Raw genomic sequence first — 27,305 nt, 5'->3', positions numbered from 1 at the left:
AGAGCTTGCTTCCGCCATAATAGGCGAGATGGAACATATATTCCATCGTATTATGAGACTTAAACCAACTAGATTATTAATCTAGTCGCTGAAGTAACTGTACAAATTCTCCATTGGAATAGGAGAAATTATATGTGTCATTTTATCTTGTCGTAGATACCAAATTTCTGTGCTATTTCTTTTTCCAAGACACGTTTATATTCTTATGCATTGTCTTTTCCACAATTTATTTTTCTTTATCGTTTCATTAAAAAAAGTTAGTTTTTCGTCATACTTCCCCCGTATTTTTCTACAATTCACATCATATCATCTTGTACAGGGTGACAAATAGGAAGTTGGCTAGATTATTTAATTTACCGCATAAAGTTGTGGCCAAGAAGATACTCGTATTTTCTAAAATGTTTTTCTAGAGGTTTTCGCATTTTGTAACTAAAAAATTCATTGAAAATACTCTTAGAAGGTAAGACTGAAAAAATATATATTTGATTACTCGTGTTAGTTTATAGTTAACGCATCATCGATTTAAGATATCCCAAGTTTGCACACGAAGGAATAGAATGACTCCCGTATTTACCGACTTAGACCCGTGTGATTTCTTCTCATGGAGCTTCCTGAAACATTACTGTTAGGCAGAAAACCCCAAAACAAAAGATGATTTGAGAAAAGCTATTAGAAAACGGTTTTATAATATTTCTTCATCTATAATTGAACAAATTTTCCATAACTCTTAAAAACTACTTGATTATTGTGTTCAGATGAGTATCACTTCGAAAATATTTACCATCAACAGTTATTCGCTAGATAAGTTTTGTCATTTTCTATTTTAATTTAATAGTATAATGAAAATGACAACATCAGTGACTCAATGTATGTTTTTATTATTTTTTTCTCTGCGCCCATTTCAAAATTATAAATCATTCTTTATTTTAGGCAACTTTCCATTTGCCACCCGATATAATTTTCACTTTCTTTAAAAATATTCTTTGTTTCAAAATACGATATACATACTAAGTAATAAAAATCTCAACTCAATTACAATTTTGATTATCTTGTTATTCACGGGTAAGACCAAAATGAGAAACATATCTAGAGAAGAGATCTGAAAGAACGAGAGCCAAGAAATATTTTTTAAGAGATTCCTAGCAACAACAAAAAATGTAAAACTATTTATCAAGTCTTGAGAGGCTCACACCTTTATTAAAGTATTGCACATGGTGCCAAAACGATATCTCTTTGTTTTCGAGTGCAAAGAAAAGTTGAAGTTAGATTGTATCATTACATTCTGACAGTTTGACTGGTGTTTCAGGATGAAGAAAAGTGAGGGACCGAGCCCAGCCGTCGGTGATACTCAAGAGTCTCACGGGGACCAAAGTCGACTAGATCCTGATATTTCAGACTCTAAATATAACTTTAGAATTGGAATATATGGTTGGAGGAAAAAATGTTTGTATTTTCTCATCCTAGTATTGCTTATCATGGTTGTTGTGAATCTTGCCCTCACGCTGTGGGTTCTTAAAGTTATGGAATTTTCATCGGTAAGTTTTTGTTTCAATGTTTCCTACTCTATTCTCAAAACACAAATAATTCTTAGAAATCACAAATTGCCAATTCGATGAATAAATAGATTCCGAGTATACCAGAACCAGTTAGAAAGTAATATGAGTTTTCTAAAGAGATTATCCTATCAATTTAGATGTAGTGCTAGACTTATTCTACTTATAAAAGACAAAGTATAAGCAAATAATGCTTATACTGTTCACATTTATGTACATGTACATCGATTCATAATAGGAATTTAGAAGGAATTATTTTTCTTAATCAATGCCGCTCACCGAATATTCACAAAGTTTTGAAACAGGTGTGAGTACCGATGGATTAATTCAATTAATCCCCATAGGCGATAGATATATACACTCAGAATCATTCTTTGTTTTCGAAGAAGTTTTTGAGGTTTGGTCGAAGGCTATTCTAAAAAACACCTCCGAAATTGTACCATTCTTTGTTTTTATGTAACTATCTAGTTGTACAGTCGTTAATTCTGATATCCTCAATAATTGTTTACGATGTTTTCAACTTCTCACTTCCTAATATTGTTACTTCATCATCTTAATCAATTGATACGTTAAAAAGATATGCTTCATTTCGAAACGTTTTTAAGATATGTTGATCAAAACTAAATTCGAATATATAACCGACATAACCTAACTCTTGAAATTGATTCACACGAAAAGACGCATCGTTTCCGCGCCAAAATACTATATATGCCGTCAAATCCGAAAGAATAAATTCCCCGAGAAAGGAAAGGTCCATTTCCTCCCCCATCGAACAATATAATCGATGTTAGCATGTTGGCAAAGTGATAGCCAGAGGTCGAATCTCCCGGTTAACTTAATTACGTGGTTTACCACACGTTTGTAGACGGAGCGGAGGTCCGCTAAATCCCCAAAGCTAATATTTGACATTTGGGCAATTGTAAAATATATTCCTGAACGTTTTTCTGAACGTTTGGTTCAACTCCAGTGACGGCTTTCGATATCAAACGAAATAATACGTAGCTATTTCAAAGATATTAACAATACTGAACAAATATATGAATAAAATTATTGAAAAATCACGGTTTGACATGAAAGTCAGGATATCCAGACTCTAACAGATATATAATATAATTGTTTGAATCAGTATAGATAAAAATTTCATCAATTCTCGACCTCTGACAGAGATCGATTAATAATGTCTGCTTTTATCAGCTTAAACAGTATATATGAATGTTTTAAACATCGCTGTCTAACCCATGACGAATCAATTATTGAAATGTAACACCATACAAGCCATTCTATTTATTAATAATACCATAGAACACTGTGGATTACAGTGTCTGGCATAATTATACTCTTATAAGGGTACAACCCTCCTCGATCATCATGAGTTCTGCCTATCGAATTGTTTGTGACCTTGATCTCCTCTCTTGATCCAAGTGTGATAATTGTCTGCTACTAAGTATCTAGGCAAATTTCAAATTTAAAGTTATTTGCTTCACCACAGTGTCAACCAAACTCATCACTTCTAATAAAGATTCATTCCGTTAATAACGTCACAACTCCCATCTGATCTGATCATCGCTTTTGCTTATTCGCATTCGTTTTGGTCATTTTCCATTTACTGTGGCGTTACCTTCTCAATTTGAGGTTCTTTGAATTTTCTAGAAAGAGCCAACCTGGAGTGGATTCCTGCTACAAATCCTGCTAAACTCAATTACATATAAGCTGACCTTCTTATTTCTCTCCTCGACTCAGTCTAGCTGTTTTCTTGGACTTGGATATGTAAAATAATCCGTCAGTTGCTATTCTGACATTTAAAATGGAATTCGAATCTTCCCCGAAAGGTGTCGCCCATGAATCTTTGCTGTAGGAAAAGATACTGAGGCCTGATGTAATAAAAAACTCCCATCACTTACATCAGGCTAATGTTTGAGTTATTTTTTGTGACTTTTGACTGTTGTAAGTGCAGCAACTGGTATTTGGGTATTGTTTTTTAATGAATCCCGTCTACTTGGTATCATGTCAATCTTACACATTTTATACCAGTCGTAGATGAGCTTCCTCATACTTTCGTGATAAAATTGCCATCTGGGTGCTAGTACTAGCAATGATAGTAGAGACTACGTAGAGATAGTGATATTCGTCTCAATGGATGCTGTGGAGCACCGGGTAGGGAGTAGCTTTCATTTGTTCCTACTGCTTCCATCTAGACCAATATGGTCTTGAGCTTCGTCTTTTTTTCTTCGGGTAATTGCTCAGAAAGGGCTCTGGTAAATCCAATTCCTCCCATTAATTTGTGTAGTTTCCATTGTAGTGAGGTATAGGAGGTAGATAAGAGCAAAACCAATTACTGGGACAATCTAGAGGGACTAAGACAAACAAGGACTCTTCTGGGAAACTATAACTAGAATACTACGGATACTAAAAGAAGTTCTATCGAGGCAATGTCGCCTCAACAAACACCTGAAGATGCTATACTTAAGGGGTGTGTAGATTTTTTCGCACAGATAACGAAACCTCTATCACTAAGGAGCTCCAGAGCACTACCCGTGGGAGAGCTTGGAATACAAGACGAAAATTCCTGGCAATGAAAGCCTTCCCACATTCTAGACTTTTTAAAATGTGAGGGATTGATGGATCAGCTGTAAAAACTGAGTTCTCTAGTATCGAAGCATCCTTTGGGCTGCAGGGTATACGAGACCTCAAATGCATACATGCATACGTTGTAGTGAGGTAAACAATTCCTCTAGCTCAAAATGTGTTTGTTTAAATGATATGAAGTAGAAAAAAATAGTGAAATTGGTTATGGAAAGGAGAAATCTTCCACCACATGTGAATGGATTTCATTTTGTTTATAGTTGCTTTTGAAAGTTCAATAATGCAATCTTTGAACAAACTATAATGGGCGAAATGCAACAGTTAAGCTATAATTGTTAAGACAATTCCCAATACATTTATATTTGCCTTTTATGTTGTTGCTTCTAAATCGATCCAACAAAAATTTATTAAGTTATTTGTTATAACAATCAATTTCAATGTACTTGTCACCTCTGATTTATTTTGTTTCGAAATAAATAAATTGTTCAGATTTTTTTTTCGTGAGATTTCTAGTTTTAATCTGGAGCTAGTCCTGTATTAGTCCCTTCGATTGTGTAGGTACTTACGGAATACATTCGGGCTAGATACCCCACGGGAAATTTGGAAAGATAACAAAAGTTTTTAGCTGGGTTGTAGGTATTATTTTGACAGGATTGAAATATTTATCGAAGAATGAAATAAACCCATATGCGTATAAGAAACTAATATGGAAGAAAGTTTGATTTCAACGATAAATAACACAAAACACATGCACGGGAAAGTTATATCGCCGATACGGGACTTCAAATTTCTTAAAAGACGATTTTAATATTTTCTTTGTCGGTAATATATGATAGTACATTAGTTCATGATGAGTTTATGATATTATTATATATATATTACAGGATATTGTATTATCATAACAGAAAAGGGTATTTTCGGGTAATAGCAGCGGTATATTAATGAAAACACATCCTCTAATCCATTTTCTGGGAAAGAATAGTTGAGAATATTATTTATTATTCTTTTTGAAAATCATGTATTCATGGACTAGTGGACACAATGTTTTACTTCTGTTCAAGCAATTGATGTAAAAAACAGTTCCCTATCAAGGTACTCATGGAGTTTCTAATCAGTGGAGTGATCGCTATTATATTTAAAATCGTTTTTTTTTAATATCAATTATTGCTTCAGTATTGATCAATGTTTTTCAACTTCTCTAATCTCCAATCTCTTTAAAGGAGAGAAATAGGGAAAAAATTACTCTATGCATTGATTTGTGAGGCGAATTGGAACGGTTTGTTCACTCCTAGAAAGGAGCAATTTTTTGTATTTTGGATGAGACGATCTAAAGGGCTACCGCCATTGAACTGTTAATTTCCGTAATCTATCAAAATTATACATAAATTTGACAGATAGATCAACTTTAGTACTCATAAATATGAAGAGAAAAAATTCTGGAATGTTATATTATTATTTATGTCATGAAAAACAAACAAATAAAAGCAAAATTACGTCATAACAATGGAAGTTCTGTGTTACTTAGAATGATTTGTAAGTTCTCAGCTTGTGAAGTTATCTGAAAGGAGGATGCTGCTATTGGTTAATAGTGTTCAACAGCTGGAATTTTTTTTAAATCGTAGAATGTAATCCATGTTACAGCTGATCATGGAAATGAAGATAAAGGCAGACGCAGCCTGGGTAGAAAAAGATTTTCATGGTTGAAAAACCTTCGAGATTGGTTCCACGTACGTGATGCCGTAAATCTAATACGCATGACTGAATTCCAAAGGATGATTGCCAACCTTAGAATGAAGCAGGCACTGGAAGAAGAAGAATTCATAAGTATGTCACAGTGAACAAACGGGACTGTATCCAAGGAACGTGCTCGCGAAACAAAAATATTTATTTCGATCAACAAAGTAAAAGCAAAAGTATTTTGGGATCAAAAAAAATTATTAGTCAATAAAAACACAAAAAATTGTCAATATTAGTGAATATTCTGCAGATTTGCAGGAAAGTTTTAATGTCAAACTAAATGATAAACGATAATGCGTTTATAATTCCAACGGATAAAGATAAATTTGTTCTTTTGTATTGGAAAATGCAGAAGATTATGTTGCAAAATGGTATTTTCAATCTATAATTACTTTTTCATTCTAAAAACTATCTTGCAAATTTCTTCAAATACCTTCAAAAACTAAGAGGTAGGAAAACTGTAATATCGAAAAATATAGACCTATTCCCTATAAATCCCCGCCTTGGGATACCTCCTGATTTAAATAAACGACTAGAAATGTATCCAAAATACAACTTACGTCAATACAAATTATGAGAAAACTTGACCAAGACGAAAACTCCAAAAATGAAAAAACTTTGGCCAGGACGGTTTTATGCCTCCAACTGAAACTTAGAGAATTAAATTCAGAGTAATCTGCATGTTTTGATTACTTATAAAATTAACTTGTTAACGTCAATGCAACAGCAGCAAAGGAGGAAAAAAGTTATTTAGAAATTGAGAGAATCACTCAGCAACTGAAATCCTTGTGTCTGAGGACGACTTTTTCCTTTTAGCAGGTTTTCGAATTGGATATTCCTTCATCTGTATGAAGGAAAGTCTTTGATTTCCTATTCCTTAAAAAAGGTTTTTCGAATCGAATTTTTTAGTTTCCTTGGAACCTTCTTCGATAGAAGACTGTCAACTCTTTCCCACCACTTACAACTTTTCACCTATGTCCTCCATTTCTGTAGTTGCCTATAGGAAGAGCCCATTTACCAAATCAGCAGAGCTCCATCACGAAAGTCGAATTTTTCGTCGAATGAATAATTTAACTAATACACAAACAAATCTTTCAATAAAATGAATTTCTTGGAAATGATATTAATTCTCAATCTTATTTCTTTATATGGAAAATTTTCTATTCCTCAATAACTTTTCATTTCACAAGTTAACTCTCTCTCGAATGAAAATTCATAATTTTAATAGACGCGGTGGTCTCGAACCCTCTTGTTCAATTCCAATTGACAATAAAGAAAAAATTGTCATAATGACAGCTAACGTTTCAAAGAATAATTCATTAATTACTGTAAAAACTGACAATTATTTCATTATTTAACCTGACAATTGAGTCATTATTTTATTTGAAGTATTTTGTTATTCATAAACATTGAAAATAACATTATTAAATTACAAAATTATTTAAAGTCCATTTTCTGGGTGAACTTCTTGTTTAATGATAATTTCCATTGAAGCTGTGATATCTACATGTATACCAGGGGCTTGGCCTAGAATGTTTTCTGAAATTCTTCTCTTATTTTCTAATGAACTCTCACATAGGATACACTGTTGGACTCCCATCTTCCGTCTGCTCCCGGGTCTGCTGACGAACTCTGAAACAATGTCCTTTGTATCCTCTAGCATTAGGTAGACCAAGGTACTGAGCAATATTTGCTGGTAATTTTCCAATGGTATGCTTCATAGCAGAAGGTCTAATATTTTTATACTTTTTGAGGAGGTTAATAAGATTGTCCCAGCAATATTTCCTGCAGTGACCACAAATTCGCGAATAACATGTGTTTCGCTTTCTGGAATTGTGATTTTTAAGAAAATGCCTTCATCAAATACGTTAATTCTGCCTTCCTGCATGCTCCCCTAAATCCTTTCATCATTGAGACCCAGCAGACAGATTCATTATATTTCGTCCTCAGCCTCTTTTATAAATCTCCAATTCTTCTGCATAGTATCCTGCTGACCGTCTCATCAGCCAATTCAAAGCATAGTGTATATCTCAATATCGACGTTTTCGCCCACGGTAAGTTCAGATTTTAACAATGAATATGTAGTCCACAAAGTCAACGCCTTTGATTTTTTTTAAATTCTCAAAATAAGCAAGTAGTACCTTTTCATTGAAGGTACGCCAGGCGTATCTACTCCTTGATTTTCCAGGTATTGAACTATCCACTGCATCATTTGACTTATTTCAAAGGGAATATCGGATACGCACATCTAAAGACATTTTAAGTAATTACTTCTGACTTATTTTGACTTTTTTTAGAAAATCGTTGTTTGCTTCGATAGTAACAAAACTTCAAACAATTTTATTCCACATAAATATTTTCATTTTAATTGAAGATTCTATTAGACAGAACGTTGTACTTAAACAAAGATCAATATTGTTCAATATCGCTTTATTCATAACTATTTTCGTAAATAATTATTAGGTTAGGTTAGGTTAAGTTAGGTTAGGTTAGGTTAGGTTAGGTTAGGTTAGGTAATTGGATTAGATAATTACCTAACCTATATTAGATATTAGATAGATATTATTAAATTAGATAATAATATGAGAACTCGATCAATTGATGTACAATTTTTAATTACTGCAAAATGAAAGTCTCTTGAAACTACCCAGCAACTGAACATTCATTTATGAACTTTTTAAATTATGTTCGCAGTATGCAGTTATGCAATTTTTTCTCTATCGAAAATGGAATCGCTAGGATTTACGTGTCGCATATTTGAATCGTTCATTTCCCTAACGACGAATTGCTGTTTACGGTATGTTTGGCGGCTACGAATAATTTAGGTTGTTCGAGTGCCCTGTCAAAAAAATGCTCTAGATAAATATCAAACTGTTAATTATTCAGTAATAGGACTACACTTCATACAGTGTGAAACATACAATTTGCAAACACGAAGTTATTTACCTACTAAATGTTAGATAATAAAGAGTATAATTCTTTACAAAATTTCGAATATTTTAATTTTCAAGATATATTATGATAGTTTTTTGTAGTATTGTTTTGGATCACATTCGGTCTCTTAGTTCTGACATACAATAAAATAAGAATTGTAAAGTTAGTTGATTCTAAAATTGGTTATATGAGTGACATAGACTACGAACACGAGTCTTTGTTAACACGTTCGCGGACACGGGCGAAAAATGATGGCTGCAAAAAATGAATGGCAATATTTGATAAAATAGAAAAGCTAGAATAATTTTAAAAATACATTTATGATACAAAAATAGTAGGGATAAAATAATAAAATAACCAGCGGCAAATACCGTCTTGTCCTAGGCCAAGTGGCTTATTGGGACATAAACGGCGTATGCCGTCACATAATTTGTACAAAAAAACCTTATTTATTGCAATGTAAATGGAAATATAAGGGCAGTAACTAATTCTTCGACTTATGGTATTCTGGTATGGTAAAGGAAGCTTTTCGGGGAAGGTTTTGCATAAGATCCTTAGCATCCGGAATTGTATCTAGAAAATGCATGGGCTGATGGGGAAGATGCTCATCCATACTATCTTGGAAAAGCGGCTCATCATTGCGTCTTCTTTTTTCTCCCACGAATGGGCCCATAACGAACTAAATTTCTGCCATCAAAATGAGTATTGAATATGCCTATGTAGTGTGACATTTTCCCGAAACTGTAAAAAATTTTGTTTCTTATCGAACTTTCTACGTATATAATACAAATTCGAAAGACTAATGTCCAAAAGGTGGAACTTTATTTTCTTGTACCATCTGATGCTTTTGCTCGGTGAAGAATAATAACTGATCATTTGATCATTACGATCGATTCCTGACATATTCATATTATAATGAGATATTTCCACAGGCTTTACTTTATCTTGTCCATACCTGTTTTGAACAGTTACTAACTGAGGATGATATTTAGTGGTAATTGCTTAAACTTCCCGCCTATCATTCCACTTTGAAACGTAGACATTCTTATTTCTTTTCCATATTTCATATTTGGTCGGCGTATGCTGCTTTGTCCTTGTATTAAGAGCGTCATATGCCGCTTTGTCTGCGAAAGTGTTAATATTATTCAAATATTAGTGCAATGAAAGTTTACATTAAATCAAACTCCCAAGTTGAGTAGTGGTTCAGCTTCTCTATTTTCTAGTTTTTATTATTTTTATTTTCATTGATAATTTTGTTATAATACATTTTTGTTTCAAATTGAGATGAAGAATAATTTTTGTTTGTTTTAATTATTCGAAATTAAATGAATAATTAATTAATTTGTAAATTACTTACGTGCTTGCAGTCTTTTGTTTAGAGGCAAATTTCTACAACACCGTTCATTTTAGCTCCATAAAAGGTTGTTAGTTTTTTAAAAATAATTGGGTAACTTTAGACAAAATTAAAAAAAAAATTGTTCCAGTGGCTTAAAAAATAGGGGGGTAAAAGTGACAGCGCGCCACTTGTTAAATTTTTTTAAAGTTTGTTCACGTCGTAATATTACTGTATTAAGGAGCATTTTGGTCATCAAATTTGAAAAACAAATTTAAAGGCGTTCTTGATTTATGGCAAATTTTTGGTTTTCATTTAAAATTTCCAACACCCTATATCCCAGCAGTTATGCCCTGTAAGGGTTCGTATTCCTATATCAAAATAAATATAGAATATAAAAACACTCAGTATGACGCGAGTTACATCTATCTAGAAAAATCTGGACGATGTTAAAATTAAAACGCCAAAAAACCTAAATATTTCCAACACAACTAAATCAACATTAATTTGAATATAAAAGAATGTCGCGATATACTATTCAATGAGTTATGTTGATTCGATCTCTGAAATTACTCAATCCATTCAATTGAAGACTTGTACGTGGTTAGTCTCAAAAGTACCTTGTCTGGCCTAAAAATTATAGCTGTATATCATAACATCCATTTTCATTAAAATAATATTGAATTGAGGGACAAAAAGAGATATATCTTCTACACATGAACACATACACACTTATTTACTTTTTCCATAACCCCCGTAGACGCTACAGTCATTACTTTTTTAATTTTACCTCTGTAAAATCTCTTCATATCAGCAACACCCCAATCGGCCATCCACCAGTTCGTCAAATTCAGTGTCACTTATTTACTTTTTGCATAACCCCTGTAGACGTTACAAATCATCTAGTCTAGACACTTCTACTTCTTGTAAACTCTCTGGAAACTTCTTCATAGTGGTAACCCTCCGACGGCCATCCGACTGTTCAGCCGATGATACGATGATTCATTTTTTTGGCATCAATCTATAGTGAACGTTTTCAGTGAATTTGTAAACTTGGAAGGACTTGAGAGGTCTTATTCCAAACAATATAAAAGATGAAATATATTCTACTTTGGGTGAGAATGCTCCTAGAATATTGGATAGCAGGGTTTAAGCGAGGTCGTACGACCTGCGAAGATCAGCATCGTAGTTCTGGACCAAATGAGGTGACGAATATTGAAGAAAATCCACAAAGCGGTACTGGATGAGAATTTGGACATGAGAAACCTGTGCGCAAGGTGGGTGCCGCGTTTGTTCATAATGGAACAAAAACAGCGTCGTGAATATGAAACGGCGAGTATTAAGCGAACTTATTGAAACGTTTGACTGAAGAAACTAACAAAAAAAGCCTCATTTGGCTGAGAAGAAAGTGTTGTGTCATCAAGACTATGCACCAGCTCACACATCTGTCATTGCAATGGCCAAAATAAATGAATTAAATTGTGGATTGCTACTTGCAAAGTATTCACCAAATTTAGCCCCTTCGGATTATTTTCTGTTACCAGATTTTGACAAATGGCTTTGTGGACAATGGCAGTTAATGCTTATTTTGAGCTTGACGATTCTTATTATAAAAAGGGTATCGAGCTTATTGAATATCGGGAAAAGTGTAACGAGCTAAAAGGAGATTACATTGAAAAATAAATATATTTTTGTGTTTTATTTTTTGGGCCAGTTACTTCTGGGACTATCCTCGTAGTATTAAGAATAGATAAAAACGCCTAATGTCAAAAATAGTTAATAATGTAGTAGAATAACTACAGTGCAACACTAGATGTCTCCTCTACATGTCCCGTCTTTTGAATTGACATACCTATTACTTAATATAAACATTGTTTTAACTGCCCTGGGAAATCTGGAACGATTGGCAACCGTGAGGGCAGCCCCACACACTGATCTGTCTTGTATGTCCACCGATACTTCCTATGCGCATTTCGTCGTTCCTCTTATAAAAAAAAGGGCTTGGGAAAGATAGTGTAGACAAATTAGCCTTAAAAACAAACATGTTTCTGTTTTCATCTATTCAATGATTATTTTAAGATCTCAAAAGTCGAGTACAAGTTCCTATTTATTAAAAAAATTGTAAGAATCAAGAAAATATATTCTAATAACAGTAATTTCATTTCACTATTAGTTTACTTTCATTACTAAAAAATGTAAAAAGCAACAAGTTATCTTTGTCGTGTGTCCGGCTCGAAAATAAATTTTCCCTTTTCCATAGAGTGGGATGCAGTAGAATGTTTCACATTAACGAGTTTTTTTTTATCTCAGTAAGTTGAATGAATTTTGTTTCATGTGCTAATTATATCCCGGGGTATAAGAATAAAGAAATGTAGCGCCAGTAAAGAGTATTCAATTTTTTTCATAATTGGAATTCTTTTAAGATGGCACAATACAAAGTGTAGAGAGAAATAAAATGTGTTCGTTACTCCAGCGGATCATTATCTGACCAAAAAGCCTTCGAGAGGAGTTTTAATTAACGACCGACCTCATTGTTCGGTTCCAAATTCAACTGTTTTGAATAACATTTGCATACGATTTTTATTTGTAACAATTAAGTTGAAAAAAATTACTGTTAATTCATCCCATTGATAAAGTCGATCGTAATATAAAGAATAGATTTATCGGAAATGTGTTATATTAGTTTCACTATCTAGAATCTATTAATCAATAAATTCTGGGTCTGGTACATAGATGGAATCGCTAATGTCATATCTCTTTTCTTGTTAACACCAAGCTCCACTTTTGGTTTAGATGAATCGTAGTATTGAAATTAAGAGACGCTACCAATGAACAAAGATTGGCTATAAAGAAAAATAGATATTACACCGAAAGAAGTTTGAGAGCTCTGCAAAAATATCAATCTTTTTGAGCTAGTTGTATAATATACTCATTTTTACATTAACTCACGATATACAAACATTTAGTTCCGTTTCCTCAGGGATAATCTTCGGTCGAGTATAAATGAGAAAAAGTTTTATATCTGCTCCAATTTATTCACCTGCCCTTATCTGTGAGGTTATAGTAGCTTTGGACTGTGTAGATTTAGCGAAATTATTTTTGGAATATCAATTGAACACAGAGAGAGAAAGAGAAATAAAAAACATAAAAATAACTAAATAAAAGTGAAGATTATTGTGGAATGCGGGAAAATATGTTATCGATTTGATTTCAATTGGCAAGTGATTGTGCATTTTTTCGCATTTTAAAATATTGAACCCTTAACTAAATCTGAACGTGGAGGGGATAGTCGCGCTTACGAATTAGGCAAACGGATTCGAAGATGAATAAGGAAGGAAGAGTCAGAATTTTAAATCTTTTAAAGAAGTCCCTACAGTGAGCCAAACTCTCTTTTTTAGTTTGAAGAGGCGCTTAAATTGAGTCGCACCTCACTTACCCCAGAAGGGAAGGGCATATCAGAGTTGCGACGCAATAAGGACTTAATAAACTGTTTAGGAGGTGAATAAGTTCAGTTCTTTGGAAACTGATCTTAGCGCAAAACAGGAAGAACTTAATTTTTTAGATAAGGCGGCAATATGTTTCATTCATTCAATTTCAAGGAATTTTCCACAACAAGCTCTAAGAATTTTACAGATTGAACGACGTCAATTATGGTGTTATTTAATGAAAAAGGCAGCAATCTATTTTTATATGATGAAACTTTAGTTTTAGAAACGTTGAGACAGATAAGACTAGAATTGCACCATGATATAAGGATGATCCTAGTGTCTTCTGCATATAAAAATATTTTTCTTCTGATGTCTAGATATGCGATGTCGTTTATAAGCAGATGAAATAAAATAGGGCCTAGTACTGAGCCTTGGGGCACTCCTCATTCAATTGGTTTGCAAGATGACATCGTTGTATCAACCCTCAGAAGCTGAATTCTGTTGGTGAGGTATGACTTAAACCGTGCTAGAGGTATTCCCCTGAATCCGTAGTACTTTAATTTGTTAATTAAAATATAATAATTAACACAATCGATAGATTTAGAAAAATCACAAAAAATTTTGCAGTGGAGTGATGGCTAGAGTACATATTATTAAGAATATAACATTATTTGTGCATTTGTTACTTAAAAACTCCAAATTGATGGGTAGTAAGTATTTTGTATTGAAACAGAAATGATAAAAGCCTCTTTTTGACCAATCTTTGATTTTACATAACGTGAAAGGAGTGCGATTGGGTGATAATTTGATGTTTGCCGTCTTAAAGCAATTAAAAAAAGCGCCGTTTTGAAATGAAACATTAATTAAAGTGGTAAGGTGATTTAATGTGTAATCAGGCAGACTTGAAAACATTTTTGCTGTAAGTCCATCAGTTACAGATGATTATTTATTTCTGATGTCAATAATTGTATTACGAAGCTCTGCTAAAACTACGGGCATAAAGAAAAAATTGTGTAAATAAGCATTAGCATCGGGGTGATATGAAAGCGGATCATGAGAAGGAGTTATAAAATTTGAAGAATCTTTGGCTACATTCACAAAATAATTATTGAGGTTATCAGGTGAAGTAGATATTATTCTCGATGAAGGCTTATTTCTTAGATTATTCTCAATGGACCATGTTTCTTTCGACACAATTAGCGAGTCTGCTATTATAATAAATATCTTTGACAGCTTTTATTGTCTTATGATAAATTTTTTTGTCTAGTTTCACGTAATTTTTGAAAGAGACACTATCCGATAATTTCCTTATATGGGATAGGGATCGTTTTTTCTTTGCAGATATAGATTTTGCTTATTATTAATACGCCTGAAGGAACAGCCTTTAAAACCTCCTCACTGATTATATCATCACCCATAAGATGATGAGTCTGAGCTTCTTCAGAAAGTCACCAAGATCACCGATGTTCTCAAGAGCAATAATATAAAAATTCAGTCTTAAACTCGTTTTTAATTTCGAAACACCTATTTTCATTGTAATAATAAATGCTTTTAATAAGTACTTTGAGCTATCAAATTTATTATTCACTCTATATTTAATATAAATATGCCTAATTATGGCAAATATGAATTATTAAGATTAATTGCTTTTAGCTCCAATATATACACAAAAGTAGGATTCTCAGAAGAAAATCCTTTCCCTTCTTTTGAGAAAACTAAAATACTGAGTGTTATCTATTTCTAAGATATCTCTTTTGTTACAGGAGGGTATGGGTCAGCTTAAAATTGTATCAGGTGGATTGAAGCTGGAAGGAAAAACCTTCGTACTGGATAGTTTAATAGCGAGTAGTATAAAATCAAGAAGTTATCAACCAATAGTGATAGAATCGACTAAAAATTTAACGCTTAGAGCTAGAAATACAAATGGTTATGTAGATAGTTCCATTGTATTAGGTAAGTTATTTGTTTCTCTTGTTTGCTTGTATTGAGACGTGATGTTTATCACGGATTAAGTTCCCTTGTTAATGATGCTGAATCTAGTGAGTAAGTAAAACAGACCATTCTCATAACATTATTTCCTACATCTATTTTAATAAACACTTATGAAGACCATTTCAATGTCAAAATAGCCTCATTAATATACAGTGCTTTTCAGATAAATAACTTTTGTAATACTGGTATTTAGAAAAAATCCAAAAACACGTCAATTTATGTTGGAAGGGGCAAGCATTATGGCTTATTCAAACTTACTGGAAAAGCCACCCCCTCACCCCTAGCAGCATCCCCTTTATTTTTTTAAATTACTTTTCATAATTTTTATGTAAAATTTGGATACTCCTCTTTGAGCTGATTTCAAAAATGTATAATACTTGTAGGTTAAAGTGGTTAGTTTATGAGATAAACAATTTTTCTTTTAAGAGCACAAATTTTACTTATTATTTACTTTCACCTTATTTGCCTGTACTAAAATGGGTTGTACAACAGTTCAAACTCTTTAATCTTTTTAACTGTGCTATTTATTATGAAGTTACAATAAGTGTTCAAAATGAGTACCATTCACTTCCATACAATGGTATAATCTATTTTGAAATGCCTCTCTGACATTGCTTAATACGGCTGGATTTAATTGTGGACATTCATTTTCTATCCTCTCTCGTAAATCATCCAGAGATTCTGGTTGGGTAGCATAAACTTTTGTTTTTAAATACCCCCATAAAAAGAAGTCTAGGGGTGTTAAATCCGGTGACCTAGGTGGCCACTCCATCATCTGCTCCCTTCTACCTATCCAACGAGCGGGGAATGTTTCGTTTAAAAATTGTCGGACAGGCATAGCATAGTGTGGGGGAGCTCCCTCTTGTTGAAATACCAGTAAATCTTCGGAAAGGTTATCATCATTTTCTATTATTGTTGTAATACGTGGGTCAACCCCTTCCCTGAGTAACTCAAGATATGATTCACCATTTAAATTTCCGTTGATGAAGAAAGGTCCGACAATATGGTCACCTAACATACCATACCAAACGTTTAACTTTTGGGGATGTTGTGTATGGAATTCACGCATAATATGTGGATCACTTTCAGCCCAATATCTACAATTATGCCTACTTACTAAGCCATTTAATGACCATGAGCATTCATCAGAAAAGCAAATATTGTTTAACAATTGTGGATTGTTATTGATAATTTGCGTCATTGATTCGCAAAGCTCTAGACGATGATCAAAATCATCTTCATTCAACTCGTGCACCAACTTAACTTTGTATGGGTGGTACTTGAATTTATGTAGAACTCGGAAAACTGTAGAAGATGAAACACCGATCGCTCTACTTATTGTTGACAACGATTGGGGTTGTTGAGCCTCTAAGCTGACTTGCCCTAAAATTGCCACTTGGATTGCTTCGTTATTTACGAGTCCCTCTCGCTTATGCACTTTATTGCAAACAGACCCTGTTGTGGTAAATTTCTCCATAAGTTGAATTACATACTTATGAGTTGCATGTCTTCCGTCATGTAATTCGTTAAATATTCTAGCAGCAGCTCTTGCACAATTATTATTTTGGTAGTATAAACCTACAATTTCAATTCTTTCTTGCAAAGAGTAAACCATTTCAGAGAAACAAAATAAATAATGTATCAAATTACACTATCAATAGTGACTACAAATTCTAGTTGACAATATGAAACTTTAATAAAAAGTAGAGTTTTTTGTTGTTTGGATTTTTTAAGTAGAATAAATAGCACAGTTAAAAAGATTAAAGAGTTTGAACTGTTGTACAACCCATTTTAGTACAGGCAAATAAGGTGAAAGTAAATAATAAGTAAAATTTGTGCTCTTAAAAGAAAAATTGTTTATCTCATAAACTAACCACTTTGACCTACAAGTATTATACATTTTTGAAATCAGCTCAAAGAGGAGTATCCAAATTTCACATAAAAATTATGAAAAGTAATTTAAAAAAATAAAGGGGATGCTGCTAGGGGTGAGGGGGTGGCTTTTCCAGTAAGTTTAAATAAGCCATAATTCTTGCCCCTTCCAACATAAATTAACATGTTTTTGGATTTTTTCTAAATACCAGTATTACAAAAGTTATTAAAGGTGGATACTTTTATCTGAAAAGCACTGTATATTGGAAGAAACATGAAAAATCACAAATAAAATTTTGATTCGCTTCAAAATGAATTCATAGTATTTTATGACCAGCTTTACTGAGACAGGGCTTGTATATATCTTGTCTTATGTTATACTCGGTCCTTTCAAATTTTGATACGGAACATCCACTTCATTTAACCACCAGCCGCCACTGCCTTCAACTGATACAGCTGTCATCGTGGATGATTTATTCTCATCAAACACTTGTGGTTGTTGAAAATCGAATTTTATTTTCTATTAAGAAGTTCTTTTTTTTTATATAGTCTGGATCTAATCCGTCAATTTTTCATATGTCTGATCTATCAAATTCACAAAGGATTTTGCTGATCTCAACAGAATTCTCTGTAAATTGTTGATGTGTTTCTACACGACGTGCATCGGCAATTTTTATATACTATAAGTTTATTCGAAGAAAATGTACGAAAGGCATTACTTAAATTTAAGAATAATCTTAAGTAGCATCATATTTATCAATGATTATGTTAATTCAAGAAATAACTTAATCAAATCATTTCGTAGACACGTCTCCAAAAATTTATTCAAGTACTTGTCAAGAATTTTCCTTTCTAGACGGTGCGCGTTTGTATTGCCTTGCCTCGCTGATATTTCTCTTCTTGTTTTTGTGAAAGTGACACAAAAGGCGTGAGAAGATGAGAGACTTTCATGTTTGCTCACTTTTTTATTGACAGCTGCATAGTTAGCTCTGTTGTGGGAGTTAATTAAAAATTTGTTAATCACTTTTGGAGAATTACACCAAATGGAACCAATGGATGGAAGCCAAAAAATCTTTATCACAAGGATAAATATAAAGTGAATTGAACGTGTGATCGTATGAGTAAAGAATCAAATATAGCTACAATTATTTTTTAATTTATTTGTTGTATGGTACATAAAGTAGCTAACGAGGTCACTTAAACCACGTCCTTTTTGTAGTAGACTGAGAATGACTGAATAAGTCTAGAGTGTACACTCCTGTCGACTCAAGTCGCTAAGACTCGTGCCGAGTTTTTTTAGGAGGCGCCTCGCGTGTCTGGAGCGGTACAAGGATTGGAAAGGAAAAATATTAATTTTTTTCCATAAAAATGAGTCGAATTGATGTGAATTCAGTTTGTCTGGTATTGAAATATTAACACACTTATATTAGCTTCATTTGTATGGGTGTTTGTGAGCTTGTTTGTGACTCTTCTTTATTCCTGTTAGTATATCCCACAACTTTAATTTCTTTTGTTAGCCGAGCAGGCTAAGGCGTCAACCTCCGAATTCGTCGGTCGTAGGTTCAAATCACGTTCACGCTGTAAATTAAATTGTTTCTTTGGGAATATTTTTTAAGTTTCCACTGTAAATTTTTTCGTTCTATGAATAGAAATTTTACAGCTGTATGCCCTCTATTGGAGATTTTTCACGCTACCCGCATCAATATTACTTCAGAATTTAACACCTTAAATTTTATTATTCACAATACTAAGTGGAAAATACATGTAATTCTAAAAAACCAAAAACGAAATTTTATAGCATATAAAACTAAAAAGTGGAAAATTTAATAAAATGATAATAAGAGGGATCATATTTTTTGTTTGCACGTCTGTTTTCAAGTAATTGAAAAATATGTATATTTGTTAACAATGAATGCACATTCAATGTTAGACGCTTTTTTCTGTCCTTCTTTTTTTATCTCTTCATTACAAATTATGATTTTTTTAAATATACACTTTCCTTGAGGCTTTTATATGTGATTCAAATATCAAACAAGTTCCCATTCTGCTTACGTCCATTGAAACAAATCTCACCACGATGTTTAGTGGTAGAGAAGCTCTCATCATACTTTTTCACCCTAATACCTCATTTTCTTGTCTGGTCGTTTCAGTTATAAAAACTAAAAGCTATATATATATATATATATATATATATATATATATATATATATATTATAAAAAAAATTCCTTTTCTATCAGAATGTACTCATATATGTTTATTTCAATCAGAACAATGGAATTGTTTCATTTCTCTCTTATATTTGTTTCAGGTAATGAAAAATTAGAGTGCCTAACAAACAACTTCAAAATAACAGACGATAGAGGGTCGCTTTTGTTTTCAGCCGATCGACGGGAGGTTATAGTAGGATCCGAAACACTTCGAGTTATTGGGAAAGGAGGTACAAGTTTCAGTGGTTCGATACAGACGACGCTTGTTAGAGCGGAAGCTGGACATGAACTCAGGTTAGTTAATAAAATTTATTGTTTAATGAAAATCGCTGTTCAACCACATCTCTAACAAACGTTTATCTTTCATTAAAATACGCTGACTTAAGTAACGAAACCTTTCCATTATCGTTGTGTGAATTCTAACAAACTAATATTTAAAATGGCTTAACATAAATATTAGAAATTCATGTAAAATACTTTTATACGTTTAAAATAATTCTCAAAAAACTTGATATCGTTATTATTGGTCTACAATTGAATAGAAATAATTTGCATTGAGTTATTCAGTAACATCTGGTTAATACGATGAAATGGTTAGTTTAATATTCCTTGCTTGAGATAAGTGTTTTTGCCAATTGAAGTATTTGAATATACGAAGAATTTTGAGAAGTTTACGACCTAATAAATATTTCTATACACTTAATCCAGCGATGTTCTAATCTTTTGAACCCTTTGTTTTGTGTGCGATTACGTTTTTGTTCTCTCCTGAAAGTAAAACTTTAGGGTTAGCGAACAGAAAAAAGTTGCTGGGATTGAGATCTGGTAGATACGGTACGTTGTTCAACCAATAAGAAGGGCACTTTGTGGATTTTAGTTTCACCAAAATATGAGAAGGTGCGTTATCCATGTATCTGTTTTTTCAAATGCAGTCTCTTTTTGCAATTTCTCCCTTATCAAGCAATAATCATTATTAAGGTTTGCTCTTTGTTGTCTGATTGTCTTAAACCGCTTCAGTAAACCCTAAAAGTCCAAACGGCACTAACTTATACGTTTGTCGATGGCTGAAATTCTAGTGACAATCTCTCAACGCATGTGCAGCTATATTTTTCAACTCAAATTAGAAGTTCTGACATCTTCAGGTTAAACACGTAGATTTTCAGATAAATTTCGTAAAGAGCGAAGCTTAGAAGCAAGGAATTGTCCTTATAACTACTCATATATACTTCAATAGAAATATTTCACATTTTTTCCATATTTAGAGCATACATTATGTACAAAGCTTTAATACTTAATTCATTTTCTTATTTCATGTATTATTTCACTTATTTAGGAGAATCGTATGGAGATTATGTATCAAGATATTTTAGTTATAAAAATCAAATTTTAATCGTTTTATTCGTTTGGATATTCGTTGAGCTATGACATCATGTTCATGAGGTTACGTATTATAACGATTTCTCCTTGAAAAATGTTAACCACCCGAAGGAGTTCGTGGACCTTGATTCGAAAATTAGCGATGAGCTCATGTAGGGTACACTGCACGAAGGTTACTGCTGGTGTTACCACCCACAACATGTCATCCTTCGATCTACTACCTCTCTAAGAGGCAACTTTTCTACGGTTATATCTCTTTAGTGAAAAAGCCAATTGGCTCTGCAGAGCTATGCTAAATATGAAGGTTTTTGTAGTTATTCATAAGTAACAAACTGCGAAATTTCCTTATCGGATTAAGACTTAGATTTTAGGCACTCAGTATTTTGGAACGGAAATTATGGGATTTTTCAATTTTTCACTCTTTTGTTTAAACTGTTCATATTTTTTAACAGAAATAAAATTTTGGAGATTCTATATTCTATCTATCTATAAATTAGAACCAATATCATGATAAGTAGACATTTCTAGTTGCCAAAATTTATTTTTCTATTGTTTCAGACTGGAATCTCCCACTCGATCGTTGGATATAAAAGCCGCAAAAGAAATCAACATCGAGTCCCGAGGAGGAAAAATCCGAACGTTATCTTTCAATGATATTTCCCTCCATTCTGAAGTCGGAGCTATAAAATTAGAAACCAGATCACTACTAATGCCTCTAATACCCACAGCGAAAGTAACGTCCAGAGCAGCTTCGAGTGGTTCCTACGATATTTATCAGTTGTGTGTATGTGAAAGTGGCAAATTGTTCCTCGCATCACCCCATCTGGTGTGTGCTTCCGAAAATGACGATAGATTGTGTCGATGAAGTCGATTATTATTAGATTGATTGTTTTTCGTGTTTATTTTGTTAAAATATTTGAAAATATTCAAACAACCAAAAAGTAATTGAAATTAATAAATGGCCGTAGTGTTGCCTATGAGACGAGACGAAACATTTCGTCTTGTCTCGCAACAAAGTGGAAAGTCTCGTCTCAAATCTTTAGTCTCGTAACAAGTGAAAATAGAGGGTCGATGATTTTTGAAAAAAAAAAAAATAATAGTTGGATGAAATCCATTGGAAATGGAGAAGAATATAGTGAAAATAGTTTACGTCGATCTGTGGTCGAGAATGTAGGGAGGTTTATCTTGATTTTCGGTGAAAGTACAAGTCTTATGGAAAAAAGTAGAATAGCAAAGTTGTAGGTGATAAAAAAATCAACAATTTATATTTATTTTATATTTCCTCGTGAAATTTTCTGAAAATTTACTTTTTTATGTACAATATAATTCAAATTATTCGTTTGAAATGTTTATTTTTCAGGTTATTTTGACACAATATCGAAAAAGCCCCTCAATTTTCAAACGAAAATTCTCCCATCAAAATATTTTTTAAAAACTCAGTGAGATTTTTGTTCGTTGAAATCTCAGAAGAAATATTGCCATCATGAAATGATAAATTTTCCCAAAAAAGACAACGAAAGCTTGCATCCCAAATATTTATATTTAATCATTATGTACAATTTTTAGTTATTTACTGAAATTTTTCAGTCTCATTACACAAAAAACGTAAAATTCTTCTAATTTTTTTATGAATAGAAATTAGACATAATGATTGCAGAAGATTTCCGGTTTTAATTTATTTTTTCCCGTTTTTTTTGCTTTTAATAAGAAAGTTTACCATGGCCATGTTATTATTTTTTCACGCCATCAGAAAGTAGATATGTCAACGAACAAAAGTCTCAATTAGTTTTTAAAAAAGCTAATAGTTTGACGGAGGGAATTTCGATTGAAAATTATGGTGCGTTTTTGATATTATATCAAAATAAAATGAAAAAATAAATATTTAATATGAAATGAATTACAATATATATTGGAAAAACATATTTATTGTAAAAGATAGAAATAAAAAAACAAAAACTAATATTTCCAGGGTATGTGAAAAAAGTAAAGTTACAAAATTTGTAGATTCTTCTATCCACCTACAGCTTTGCTTTTAATCTCTTCTCCAGAGGACTTGTATTTTTGCCGGAAATTTAGATAAATAGTGTTTTACCCTTAAAAACTAACGCTCCTTCCCTTAGCGACCACAGATCGTCCATCAGACCGGCTAACTGAGAATTGTGATTTGTCCACAATTCCTTGGACTATAGAGCATCGAAATCTATCTCAGAATTTGAATTTGAGAAGACTTTGTCATGATAAGTTTCTGAACTTTTCAGTAGCTCTGTTGTTTGTGATTCTTCACCTTCAAAGTTTGAGTGATAAATTTCAAATTTTTCTTTATTTTTTCACTATGAGATAACGTAAACAGTTTCCAATTTATCTCGAGGGTTAAAAATTAAGACTACGGTATAAATCCAATTTGTATTTTTGTAGTGCTTACGAATTTTTCTCGGGCTGTCTGAAAATTTATAATAAGCTGTTCATTCACTTATTTCATGTCAGTGTTAAGGTCTCATTCAATAGCTCAACTTTCTAATTTGTCAATCAACACATTTATTGATTGGAAATGTAGCATATTTTACCTTAATAGTTTATTTGATAATAATTCTAAATTTATCAATATTTCATGGACTTCTTCAACTATTTTTTAATTCTGCCAATTTTTGTGTATTTGGACGAAAGAAATTAAGGCTATTTTTACATTTCAATGCAACTACTGGATGTCTAGAATTCTACGTGTAGACACATCTAGCTTAAGGATAAGATTCCTTGCAACCCCAATTGCTTAACAGAAGACTTCCAATAATAATCACGATAATTAGGATTATTAATATTTGCCAATTTTAATTATGATACTTCGAGGTTTCTGTTTGCGAGACTTTGTGCGAGATTTGAGACAAATCTCTTCTTGTTTCATATGAGAATACAAATTATCTTCCTGAAAGCGAAAGAGAACTCTAGTAAACAAGCTTATCATGGGCAACAGTAGACTGACGGATCTACAAAAACATCTTTGTTTCTCTTATAAAAGAAGGGCTTGGGAAAAATACTGTACACAAGGACCGGAAGAAAATATTTCAAGAAAAAATTCATTCTGATCTTATTATCTTACATTATTCTTTTTATATTCTCAAACTGCCTTTAAGTTGAGCAGTTGAGGGAATATCCTGGAAAGCATGATTGTGAAACAAACATTACTAATTCATGAAGCAACAACGTTAAGCTATAGTTTTGATTGCTTATATTGAGATTTTTCAACAAACAACAGTTCAGAGTCCTTCAGCATAAAACCCCGAAATCGTTACTAATAGTGAAAATGAATTGGTAACAAACATTTATTCTTAATTTCAAAGAAACTAACCATCAGAGATTAATATTGGTAATGTAAATAATAAGTCAAATGATCATGATTACATTTTTTTATTCTTAAAAATAATAAAAAAGAGTTATAAAGATATCGATGTATTTCATAAACATACTGTATACAGCTTCATCACTTACTGAAAATGTCGGTATTCACAACGAATTTCCTCTGAATTCAATGCAATCCAACAAAAAAATTCTATTTTTCAAAGCAATCTAATTTTACTCAAAATTTTCGTTTCGTGTATCAAATACATAAAACAGAATGTATCCATTTATTTTTGTCGTGTCGATAAGTAATTAAATTTCCAGAGAAATGTCTTACTTGAAAACATTTTTCTTTCTAATATATTTCTCATAAAATATTTGAAGTGTACGCCGAAATATTCCAAGCTGCACTAAGAAATTAAATTCTGGGAATGACTATTGGGAAATAGTAATTTTGAAACCTCTGGAACATCTTTTCTAAACGAGATATTTATATGAAAACTAATAGTTAACTCATGTGAATAATCTTTCGACCCATACTGTCAAAAATTTCATACAGTCGTCTCCCATACATAATCTATTACTTACTATTGTTTTTTGGAAATATTTTTATTCCTCTCTCATTCATTTTAATTAGAACTACTGTTGATTTCAATATTTGTATGTTACTTCATCGTTTCCATTTCACTTCTGTTGTTATGTTGAAAACTGGTTTCAACGAGAAGGTACTTCATTTTCAATGGTATGCATCAATTAAAAGTAACCTCGATTTGGTTAGCTTTTGGCAAGTACAAAAGTGTTTCAAGTCCTCGGACTTTGTTTTGTTTTTTATATCAACTGTTGGTATTGGTGCTTTCCCAATAAATTTCAAATACTATTGCCGAAGATGCCAACAATACGAATAAAACTTCGATGTGCTGACTCGGGTTTTTTATTTTTGTATTGAAATATTTGATCATTCACGAAATGATCATTGGTCATATCATATCGTGCAGTTCCTAGTGAATGTGGTGATGTAGTTATAAATTTGGATATTTGTAGAAAAAAACTGGTTCTCATTTTACAAAGATCAAAATTACCATTAAAGAAGAAAACCCTGCATTATTTATAGTCAATTTAGCGTATATTTGAAGAATTTTCAGTGTACTTGAAAAAAATAGTTGTAGCAGATATGATACATAGCGAATACCAACAAAAAAGTAATAACACAAATATAAAACTAAGTATTGTGGAAATTCTGGAAGCAAATATTGTTTTTATTGAGACAAAAATGTGATCCGCATTTGGAACATTGTATATATGAAAAAGAAGTACATTTGGGAAACTTGCATCTCTGCCTTTCCTTTCTGTACAATGGCCAATGTGATTGTCCATCCAGCCTAACGTCCTTCAGAGGAACGTGGGATGTTGTTCCTGACTTTTCCTTTTTTTCCTGTATTTCTTTTTCAAGATCTGATGGTCTACCCGTTATTACTATACGATTAGAATTGACATTACGCATACAATTTGCAGTATCAGCCCTAAAATATGCAAGTTTCATATACTTTTGAACTTCTTTTTGTGCAAGGCATCTCCGATGAAGCAGCCAGGAATTCAAAGCTACACTGGGACAATCAATGTTCAAATATTGCTTTGCTCTTCTGTCATATCGATAAATTTTTCCTTTTGTAACTCTCCAGAATAATTTGTTAGTAAACAAACACTTTTGTTACCTTCAAGATATTACAAAGATATTCAATAGATATCCCACGGTCCATTTTTTTGCATCCTCATCCGAAGGTAATGTACAGTTTGGAATACGATTACTTCTAACACTGAAGACAGGGACGTGTAGTAATTGTTAAAGTAGATAACAAAGTTCTCAGCTTGTGGAACAATTCTGGTCAACCTAATGATCACGTTCACACTTGCACCTAGATCGGGTTCTTCTACACCGCGATATTTTTTTTTCTGTGCCAGTATGAATTTGGAATTTATATGAATATCCACTTGCTGCAAATAAAACAAAAAGTTTGTAGCCCCATTTTTGGGGCTTAGCAGGCATATAATGTTTCATATAATGTCTGGCTTAAGAAGCGCAGATCTGTTCATCCACTGGAAGTTTTCTTCTAATGGAAGGGTGTAATTTATGTAGCCGATCTAATTCTGCATTATTTTGATCCAAATTAGCGTGGTCATTGAAATGCATGCATTTTCTTATAAACGCGAATCGTTATACGCTGAAGATATTCTTTATTTGAGGACAACCCAAGGAATTAGACCAATAACTTCGACAATTACGCATTTTAACCAAAGAAATATATATGCAAATGCCCAAGTATTGTTTTATATCGATTCCAGTCAGTTGGATTCATACACAATTTTCTCATCATCAAAAAAATGTTTGGAAATAGCGGTGGTGTCTCGGTTGAAGTGGTGTCTCCTTTGAAGGCGTTTGCAGTTTCATCAATTACTAGATGTTTCTTCTTCCATATTCTTGCAGCGTGCAGTAACTGACACTATACTAAAAATATCTCAGGTACAAGATCCTTTTGTTGGTCAATAGGCTTGTTACTAGCAATAATCTCATCCTGAAATTCTAAAGGTAGATTTTCTATATCAATATCATCAATGACCAAGCCAATATCCTTATGGTGTCGTACATAAGGTTGTATCAAACCTGCTACAGAGCGCATCAACGAATTTATATGAGTCACACTCAAATTAAGTTATATAAAAGATTTGCTACAATGCGTACTATAGGGATAAATATATTATTAGATCTTAATTTTCAGTCTATTAAAATGAATAATGTATTTTGTGATCTTTTGGGCGTTTCGAACTAATTTGAGTTTCTATTCAAGTATTTTTCTATTTTCGTAAATGTTATAAACGATTCTCCTGAAAAATGTTCATGATGATTATTTTATCAAGACTAATTCGAACTAATCAAATTTTCTGGTATACTATTTCACCCCA

The 27,305-nt window shown here is 32.6% G+C and overlaps 1 protein-coding gene across 2 annotated transcripts in view; it reads left to right on the top strand.

Annotated features, from left to right (window-relative positions):
* The window catches only part of LOC130446385 (gamma-sarcoglycan), a 187,364-nt gene extending 163,479 nt beyond the window's left edge, over window positions 1-23,885 (top strand). For both annotated transcript variants that reach the window (XM_056782612.1, XM_056782613.1), the window contains 4 exons: window positions 1,307-1,535; window positions 15,332-15,521; window positions 19,742-19,934; window positions 21,573-23,885. In XM_056782612.1, coding sequence (XP_056638590.1) covers window positions 1,307-1,535; window positions 15,332-15,521; window positions 19,742-19,934; window positions 21,573-21,879 — 919 coding nt within the window. In that variant the 3' untranslated portion in view covers window positions 21,880-23,885. The remainder of the gene's footprint in view (window positions 1-1,306; window positions 1,536-15,331; window positions 15,522-19,741; window positions 19,935-21,572) is intronic.
* The last annotated feature ends 3,420 nt before the right edge of the window (window positions 23,886-27,305 follow it).

This window comes from Diorhabda sublineata, chromosome 7 (genome assembly GCF_026230105.1).
Source record: "Diorhabda sublineata isolate icDioSubl1.1 chromosome 7, icDioSubl1.1, whole genome shotgun sequence".
Classification (NCBI taxonomy): Eukaryota; Metazoa; Arthropoda; class Insecta; order Coleoptera; family Chrysomelidae; genus Diorhabda; species Diorhabda sublineata.
This window is presented reverse-complemented; position numbering and strand designations above follow the sequence as displayed.